At 36.0% G+C, this 10254-nt stretch overlaps 1 protein-coding gene across 1 annotated transcript; it reads left to right on the top strand.

Moving 5' to 3' along the window:
* The first annotated feature begins 8572 nt into the window (after positions 1-8572).
* On the top strand, positions 8573-9514 carry LOC127226829 (olfactory receptor 2M3). Its single transcript, XM_051190950.1, has one exon. The coding sequence runs from the start codon at positions 8573-8575 to the stop codon at positions 9512-9514; it is 942 nt and encodes a 313-aa protein (XP_051046907.1).
* Positions 9515-10254: the final 740 nt, after the last annotated feature.

Here is a 10254-nt window from a genome sequence, read left to right as displayed (position 1 = left end):
TTCTATAGTACACCGGACATCTACCATAAAGATAGATTCTATAGACTGACAAAACAAGCTCAAGACAAGGGTTTGAGGCAGGATCCTGTGTGGTCTCTGGCCACACAAATACTACAAAACCACAAGGCTATTAAACATATTTGTTTCCAGCCTTGAAGAGGCATCCCTGTGTTTTAACATTCCTGGTTCTATAGTGCTTATCTGCGAGCACAAGAACCTCTGTGCTTCCTATATCAAAATGAAAGGAAATTCTCAGGGATATTTATCTTGGCTTGTGACACAAATTGATGGTAGAGTAAGCAAAAAACTCCCTTTTTGTTTGAAATCAAAGTTTCTTACATGGAATGTTTTAAGAACAAAAACAAATGCCACATATTTTCTCTGAGTTCAGCATATTGAAGATCTTACATTCTACACTATAAAGAAGAATAAAGAAATATGTGCAGAGTGTGCATGTGTGTTTGGTTGTATGAGTCTTTATATTTATGAATGTATGTGTATATGTGTTCACCTAAATGGCTGAATTGTAATTGGAAAGAGATACTAATTGCAGAAGTAAGGGACTGTAAAAAAGAAAGGGCATTTCTCTGAGAAGTATGGAGATTACTAAGCAAATGTTTTTGTTCACAGATTCCAGCAGTCATTCACACAGCTCTAATGGAAAACAGAGATCAGGTGACTTAACTAGATTCTTGCAAAAAATTTTGTAGTGCTTCACAGTCAGTTTCAGGTGAATGACTAATCTGCAGAAATTCTGAGAAACTTGAAATATCATCTACTTTTTGGACAGGACTACAATATTTTGGGACTTTGCAAAAACATGAGAAAAATATATTGATTAGATTAAAATTGGATTAATTTTTACCCATTATCTCATGGGCCCTCCTATAGATGTGAGCAATCCTGTCTGTGAGTTAAAGTTTCCCTCTGTAGCCACATGTTTTTGAGTAATTTGGAAGTTTGGGTATTAATAGGCTTTTCACATTTTTATCTATAAATAGTACATTGTTTCTACATTAATTTTACATATTTTGAATGATTTTACATAAGTTAATTCATTAAGGGTAGATGCTTATATTTTGATGTAATGATAATCCAGCCTTCATAAAACATATTTGAAAATGTCCCTTCTTTGTCTATTTAATGAAATAACTTGAGATGAACTGCTGTTTTTCTTTAGTGGTCTTAGGAATTCTACAATATATCCATCTGGGCCTGGGCTTCTCATTTAGAAGGTTTTTAATTATTATTTCTATCTCATTGGTTGTTGCAGAGCTATTAGTTTATATCATTTTGATATAATTTTGGATATATATATATGTGTATATATATACACACACATATATATATATATATGTGTGTGTGTGTGTGTGTGTGTGTGTGTGTGTAGAAATTAATTTCTTTGAGATTTTCCAGTTTAGAGGTGTATAGATATTTTTGAGATTATAATATCATTATATTTCTCCCATCATTTTTGTCCCTCCAAACATTCAAACACCTTCAGACTTTTCTTTAAATTCATGCTCTTTTGCACTATTATTACACAGTACTGTATATTTGTATGTACACACACAGACACACACACACCTAAATAAATGCTTCTCAATCTGTATAATATTATATAGACTGTTACTAGTAAGGATTTTCCCCGCCGGCCTGGTTCCAGCACCACTCCAGCCCCAAATAACACACAGAGACCTGTATTTGATATTATGCTGTTGGCCTGTTACTAGTTTCTTATCAGCTAGCTCTGTCTTAATTATTAACTCATTTCTATTAATCTAAGTATTTCCATGTGGTCTTATCTTACTGGAGAGTGGGCCTGTGTTCTGCTCTCTCCCGTCTCTCCATGCTAACTCTTCCCTACTACTTCCTCGAATCCTCGTCTCCTAGTCCCACCTATCTTGCTTTCCTATTGGCCAACAGTGCTTTATTCATTAACCAGTATGAGAAACATATTTACAGAATGACATCTCCCATCATCTCCTCTTTTCTGTATAAATAAAAAGAAGGGTTTTAACCTTAACAAAGCAAAAATATATAACGCAACACTTATCAAGTAGGAATCACAGTTAACAATATTTAGTCCATTAACTAAATATTAAGAAAATATTCAAACATCTATCCTATCTTTGTGTGTCTAAAGTCTATGTAACTTATCTTTAATTCTAAGTAAGAAAAACTATAACCATAACTATTTGTCTTCAACTCCCTCAAAGAACATAGAAGGATAATATATAAACTCTAGAAATGACAGAGACAACTCACTGCCTGGTCAGTCACCCGAAGTTCTTCTGTAATCTTCCATCTTCAGCCCATAGGCCATAGTGTGTCTGGAAGACTCTTCAGCAAAGCAGGAAACTTTAAACTGTCTTCTTGTATTGGCAGTTTGTCAGTCACTTTTCTCTGTGTCCTGCAGACTGTCTGGAAGACTCTTCCATGAAGCAGGAACTCTGTAGCAATGTCCATCTTGAATCAACAGTCACTTTTCTGTGGGCCCTTCATGTCCAGTTTTTATAAAGTAAAACAGTCCATATGAGAGCAGTATCTTACCCAAACGGCTAGTCTTGCCATATTGAAAGCAAACTTTATAAGGCGTTTCTTCAATGTCCATCTTCCTTTCTGACGCAGATGGTGTTGCCAGGAGCAGTTGTGCTTCACTTTCAAGAAAAACCCTAAACCATTTTAAATGCCATATTCTGTAGGTCTTTGAAAGGTTTGAAGAGTGCCTATCCATCTCATATACATCTCTGTGTATCTTGAAAAACCTAACTAACTTAACTCTAAGCTTTGACTATCATAGGTAATTATCTAAAATGTGTACTACATTATACATTACATTTCTAAATGAGCTATATAAACAAAATACCTAAATGAGGAGAAATATGCATATCACAAAATTGACCTTAAATTTGTATCAACAAATAAAAATCCATTCCAATACAAAGTATTCATATCTATATCCCCTTCTTACCTTTAAAGAGATTGGTTGTGATCATTAACCATTTATAACTAACCCCATGTAAATGAAAACAAATATTTACAGACAATATTTGGGAATTTGGGCATTGTTCTTTCCAAACTGCTTCCTGCTGGTAGGGGGCACTGTCATTGGGGATCCTAAGAAGATGCAGAAATCCTGGCTGTAGTCTGCAAGGCTGCCTTGTTCAAGCTGTTTTGAATGTAGGATCACAAGGAACACTGTTTCAGGGGGTCTGGCTTGATCAAACCATGTTGGTCTGGAAAGAATCCACAACTTTTCATTTTCTGTGGAAACAAAATTGAAATTGAAATCCTTTTCCCCAGTAACTTGTCCTTAGTCTTAAATTTTGGAGACAAAGCATTTTTAAAATATATAAACTGAATTAATCCAGCAGCATTTCTTTTATCAGTTGTTGCTTTATCCTCAGCAGTCAAACAATTTAAAGACAACAGAATAGCGAATAGTATCCACAGTTTTTCTATGCTTTCCATCTTTATGTGGCGTTTTTATTACTCTGTTTCTTTTACTTTTTATTTTTTTCATTTTTTGAGACAGGGTTTCTCTGTGTAACTTTTATCTGTCCTGGAATTCACTCTGCATACCAGGTTTATTTTGCAATCACAGAGATCTGCTTACCTCTGTCTCCCGAGTGCTGGGATTAAAGGCATGTGCCACAACATCCAGCTCCTCTCTATATTTTATTAAAATTAAAATTAAAACCATTTTATTCTTTTTCTCCCAAGCCTACATATATTTTAAAACACACTGTAAACCTTTAGCTTTTCCTTAATGTGAATCTGTCTTTATTGTAAATGCTTATCTTTTTCTGGCCATGAGTCTTTTATCTGGTAATCAATGACATTGCTAAAATGAAAGTCATAGTTGTATTAGCTGTGATCTATCCAAGATGGCAGCAGGTACTTTTACCGCCAGAACTGAGAGATGTGCTCACTGCCTTGGTCTACACGGCCATCCAGCAGCATGCTGCCTGCAGCAGGTACTTTTACCGCCAGAACTGAGAGATGTGCTCACTGCCTTGGTCTACACGGCCATCCAGCAGCATGCTGCCTGCTGGCTTGGAGACGTGGTCACTGTCATTGCCAACTCTCATACAGAACATTCAGTTGTTAACAGAGTTCTTTAAACGCCTTGAGGTTTTTTGCCACTTATGCTGAGTCAGGAAACCTCTCTTAAAGGAGCCGCGCAAATCTTTGCTTGTCTCTCACAAAACAGAGTTCAACCCAAAAAAATGCTGTTAGCAAGAAGCCTTGTTTGTCTTTGTTCTTTTGTTTCTAAAACCCCTTTTTAAGCTTTGCTAAATTTTAAGTGGAAGTTCTTATTAGCCATGTTGCGGCAGGATATGTTACTAGTAAGGTTTTTCAGGCCTGACTTTTTGGCGCTGGACAAATTGGTGTGTTCATCTCTGGGGAAGACCACTCCCTGGATTCCAACTTTCCTCAGTTTCCTATAATTCATTCTGTAGTGTAGTGTTGAGGTTTTGTGGGCTTTTCTTGTTCACTTTGGCGTGTCTCTTGGGGTTGTCTTTGTTCAGCTGACATTTGGCAGTCATGCTGTTGATAGTTTATGTGTATAGTTTCTGATATTCCTAGGAGACTGTCTTTCTGCCTCCTCCTCCTCAATGTTCCCTGATCATAAGTTATATTTTGCAGATGTATCCCTTGGGATTGGGATCCACAGTACTGCATTTTTATTTTTTTTGTGGTTGGATGTAGTGTTACCCATCTGTTGTAAAAGAAATTTTCTTGATAAATGGTGAAGACTAAACTTGTCTGGGGACATAAGAACAAACTTTTATCGATTGTTGTTAGAAATTATACTGGGTTAGTAAATTAGTGGTTGTAGATTCCCCTCCAATAACCATGACTTTCTGAGCACTGAGTAGTTAGATATGTTTCCTGTCCCACACATTGTTTCCTTCTGTTGAACAGGTCTTAAGTCCAATTATAGAGCCATTGGTTTCTGCCTAGGCATGTGTGGCACTATTATACCTGTAGGGTTATTATCTCATGCTGGTCATTGATGTGATTCCTAGATATCATACCTGGATAGGATTGCTGATTTTCCTCCTCATTTGGAAACTTGTATAATCCTTTCTGATACCATGTAAGCCAGTCCTCAAAGAGAAAGAATTCAGGTTAGTTCCAGCTCAGGGATTTCTGGGCCCTTTTCCTGAAGTACACAGTGTATAGATTTTTAAGTTATAGATTTATGATTCCCTGAATTTACTCAATCTATGATGTAATGTTTCCATCTCCACTTCTGGTTTTATTACTTTGGGAATTTCTTTTTCTGTTTCTTTTGATACATTTAACCACAGATTTGTCAATCTTGTTAATATTTTCAAAGAATCAATTATTTATTTAGCTGGTTATTTTTATTTTTTTATAAATCCCATTTCATTAATTTTATCCCTGACTTTTTTTTTTTCCTTGACCCAGGAGTGGTGCAATTGCACATAGTTCAATTTCCATGACTTTGTAAGTTTTCTGCAATTTATGTTGTTTTTTAATTCTAACCTTAAAGCATAATGGTCTGATAAGATACAAGGGCTTATTCAAATTTTCTTGTATGTATTGAGATTTATTACATTGCCCAGTACATGGTCAATTTTAGAGAAGGTTCCATGTGGTACTGAGAAGAAGGTATATTCTTTTGAGTTTGGATGGAAAGTTCTATAAATGTCTGTTAAACCCAATTAGGTCATAACTTTTGTTAGTTCATTTGTTTCTCTGTTAAGCTTCTGTCTGGTGCACCTGTCTAGTGTTGAGAGTGGGGTGTTTAAATCGCCCACTATAAGTGTGTTAGGTTTTTTTTTTAATATTTTTTCTTTTTTATTAATTTTTATTTTACATATCAACCCCAGTTCCCTCACCCTCCCTCCATTCTTCCTTCCCTTCCTTCCTCTTTCCCTCTCTCCTACCCTTCCATGACCCCCAACCTCCCTCCCCTCCCACCCTCCCCCACTCCACATGTAGAGTAATGCCTTCTTAGAGGGATCATCAAAATCTGTCAAGTCATTTGGAGCAGGAACTAGGCCTTCTCTCCTGTCTCTAGGTTAAGGCAGTATCCCTCCATGGGGAATGTGCTCCCAAAGCCTTTTGTGCACCAGGGATACATCCTCATTCCACTGTCCAAGGTCCCATAGACTGCCCAAATGTTCTAGCTGAGACCCATGTTCAGGGGGTCTGAGTCAGTCCCATGCTATCAGTCTGGGGGCCCATTAGGTCCTCCTTGTTCAGGTCAACATTCTCTATGTGTTTCTGTAGCCTGGTCTTGACCTCCATGTCTGCAACTGGATTCTAGTTTGGCTCACTGTTTAACTGTGGGTGTATGCTGTTTCCATCAGCTACTAGATGAAGGCTCTATGATGGTAGATACGTTAGTTGTTGATCTCATTACCAGGGAAGAGCATTTATGGTAGCCTTCCCACTGTTGCTCAAATTGTTAGTTGGGGACAGTCTTGTAGGTCTCTGAACATTTCTCTAGAGCCAGTTTTCTCTTCAAACCTATAATGGCTTCCTCTTTTATGGTCTCTCCCTCTCTCTCTCTCTCATCTATTCTTTTCCTGACTCAATCTTCCTAGTCCCGTGTGCTTTCCTCTCCTCCCCTTCTCTTTCTCCTAGTTCTTTCTCCATTCACTGCCCCCACCCACTCTCAATATGCTCAGGAGATCTTGCCCCTTTACCCTTCTGTGAAGGACCTTGTATGAATCTCTTAGAATCCTCCTTGTATCTTGGTGGTGTGCATTATAGGCTAGTGATCCTTTGCTCTATGTCTAAAATCCATATATGAGTGAGTACATACCATGTTCCTCTTTTTGTGACTGGACTACTTCATTCAGGATAAAATGCATAAACTACTCACTTAGCTATAAATGTAAAAATCTGTACATATTATTGTGAGTTAGAGTTGATTAGAAATTTAGGACAAATGAAGTTCCAATCAACAGGAATGGTGACAAACTCACAAATCTGCTAAATAGGATACTGGTTGTTGATAAAGGGAAAAATGGTAAAGTGAAGACAAAAATTTGTTTGTAAGGAGAGAAATGGATAAAACCAGTGCTTTGGTTTTATCCATTTCTTGCAGAATTACAAAAGAAGGAAACAAATCAGATATTAAAGAAGATTTAAAAGATGTTAGTTTTTCATCTTTTGGTTTTTTTTTTTTTTTTTTTTTTTTATTTTCAATTGGAGATTTAAGCTAAAGTCTTTGACATGTTAAGCTCAGCCACTAAGGTTAACCCTTAGATCTGCAAAATGATGCTCTTAAAAGAAAATCTTTAAAAAAAAATTAAAGACAATGGCTTTTTCATATAGATATTTTATTTTCATTCTGCTAATTTTCTTATTATTTTATACAATGATGAAACTTAACAAAGAGACTTAAAGGATTATACAACTGTGGCCTAGTTAAGAGCTACTAACAAAGTGTGTCACTGACAATATAGTTAAACATTCCTAATCTGAAAATCTGAAGTCTGAAAGTCCCAAATTAGGTCTGTTAACAGTTCACTTTTAAAAATAAATTGTACACCCTAGAAGTAAAACAAGGATAGTGAACATTCTTTCCAGCCATGTTTAATTTTAAATGCTTATACATGCAAATAATGTTGAAAATACTTTAAAGTGTAATTTTATTTAGTCTTCTAGATTCTTACAATATAGATAATATAATTACTTGAATTTAACGTGTGGAAATTATGTTTGAATTGCATAATTAATGGCATTCACACAGCTAAAGTAATATGTAGTTAAAGTTTGAAGTATGTAGTTATGGTCCATTATAGTATGGTGAAATGTTAAACTATTCATGTATAGAGATAATTTTTAAATGATAAAATACTGAAAAATACTGTTTTGGACATTCTTCTATGATTAATTAAAAACACATTTAAGTTAATATACTTTTAAAATTGGCATCTAAATGTATCTGTTTATCTGATAATAAATTAGTCAGGATTCAGTCTAATAAATTAGTAAATTAATTAAATTTAGTAATTTCAATTGAGTAAATTTTTATGTTTTTCTCATAGAATTTTCTTCTCAGAATATAACATGGTAACCTCCATGAAAAATATAATGGAAAGATCATGGAATTTTCTGGACTCAGAAATCTTTTCATAAAACTAGTAATTATGAAAGGATGAATGACACTACATATCTGTATGACTTCTTCCTCAAACTTGATTTCATTGTTTTTGATATATGTTTTTATGGAATCTTCTATGTCTGGTTGCTAAGTAATTTGAGTTTAAAAGTCATATGAAGCCAGACATGGTGGTGTGTGCACATCTGTAATCATAACACTTTAGAGATTAGGCAAGAGAATCTTAAGTTCAAAGATAGAATTAGATATAGAATAAAAGTGTGTGTGTGTGTGAGAGAGAGAGAGAGCTCAAAAATAAGTTTTAATCTCCCCTAACACCAAATAAAAGAGTTGGTGCCCAAAGAAACCATTTTTCATGTTTATATAACACTGTATACCTAGTGTGGAAGGAAACATTGGACCTTTCTATGACACATTATGACCTTTATTATACATTCTGTCTCCACAGTGAACACATTCATGATGCAATGGAACAATTTGACCCTCAACTCTGATTTCATCCTGCTCGGGATTTTTGATCACAGTCCTCTTCATACTTTTTTCTTTTCCCTCATCCTAGGTATATTCTTTCTGGCTTTCATGGGTAATTCTACCATGGTGCTTCTCATCTACCTGAATACCCAACTCCACACCCCTATGTACATCCTTCTCAGCCAACTTTCTCTTATGGATCTCATACTCATTTGTACCACAGTGCCCCAGATGGCCTTCAACTTCCTTTCTGGCAACAAGTCCATTTCCATGGCTGGCTGTGGAAGCCAGATATTCTTCTATGTATCTCTACTTGGAGCTGAGTGTTTTCTGTTGGCCTCAATGGCCTATGACCGTTATGTGGCTATTTGCCATCCATTAAGGTATCCTATTCTCATGAGTCATAAAATCTGTGGTCTCATGGCTGCCTCCTCATGGATTCTTGGTTCCCTTGATGGTATAATAGAAGTTGCAGCTGCATTGTCTTTCTCATATTGTGGTCTCAGGGAAATACCTCACTTTTTCTGTGATGTTCCTGCCCTACTCACTCTTTCATGCAGTGATACCTTGACATTTGAAAAGATGATATTTTTCTGCTGTGTAATTATGCTCATCTTCCCTGTAGCAATCATTATTGCTTCCTATACTCGTGTGATTCTGGCTGTCATTCGTATGGCCTCTGCTGAGAGTCGCCACAAAGCTTTTGCAACCTGTTCCTCTCACCTTGTAGTGGTGGGAATGTACTATGGGGCAGCCATGTTCATTTACATGCGGCCCTCTTCTGGTCATTCTCCCAACCAGGACAAAACAGTTTCAGCTTTCTACACCATCCTTACTCCTATGTTGAACCCCCTCATTTACAGCCTACGCAACAGAGAAGTGGCCAGAGCATTCATGAAAGTGTTTGGGATGGACAAGGCTGGGGCATGAGTTAGCTGATTATTATGCACTGTTTTTAGTCATGCTTTAAGTAGATGGGCATAATGACTGAAGGAGTGCCATGACTTCAAGTCCAGGGTGAGATACATTGAATTCAAGAATTGTCTATGTTAGATAGGAAAGCCATATCTCAAAAGACATGCTCTTATGTGAATTTATGCAATGAAACAATATATTCCAGCAGCTAATATTTTTCATCATTATACATTTATTATAATCACATATAATTAAATCCATAAAATGTTGATGTTCTTATGCATTCAAAATGTCAATTATTTTGTGGTCATTTCAAATGTATTATTATCTGCAGTAATATTTAACAAACAAGAAAGAGTTTTCCCTCACAGTGTTTGCTCATACAAAACTTTGGACAGTTTCTTCTGAGTTCAGCATACTTTCAACTGACACTTTTTCTAAAATGAAGCTACTAATTTTCTACTAATTCTTAAATATGTATTCAGATCTAATCATTAAATATTTGCAAAGAATAGTCAAGATATACAACATACAAAGAGATACAATAGTTTGAGTCTTAGGCACAGAGTGTATATTTGTTTTTTCCTTTATTTTAATTATTTTTTCATATTTTACATATTGATCCCAGTTCACTGTCCCTCCCATCCTCTCCTGCCCCCCTGACTCCTACCCATTCCATTAGCCACCCATTCTGCAGGGAGGGTGAGGCCTTACAGGAGGGATCATAAAAATCTTTCAAGTCATTTGGGGTAGGG

This window comes from Phodopus roborovskii, unplaced genomic scaffold (genome assembly GCF_943737965.1).
Source record: "Phodopus roborovskii unplaced genomic scaffold, PHOROB, whole genome shotgun sequence".
NCBI classification, from domain to species: domain Eukaryota; kingdom Metazoa; phylum Chordata; class Mammalia; order Rodentia; family Cricetidae; genus Phodopus; species Phodopus roborovskii.
The sequence above is the reverse complement of the archived record's forward strand: the minus strand, read 5'-3'. Positions and strand labels throughout refer to the sequence as shown.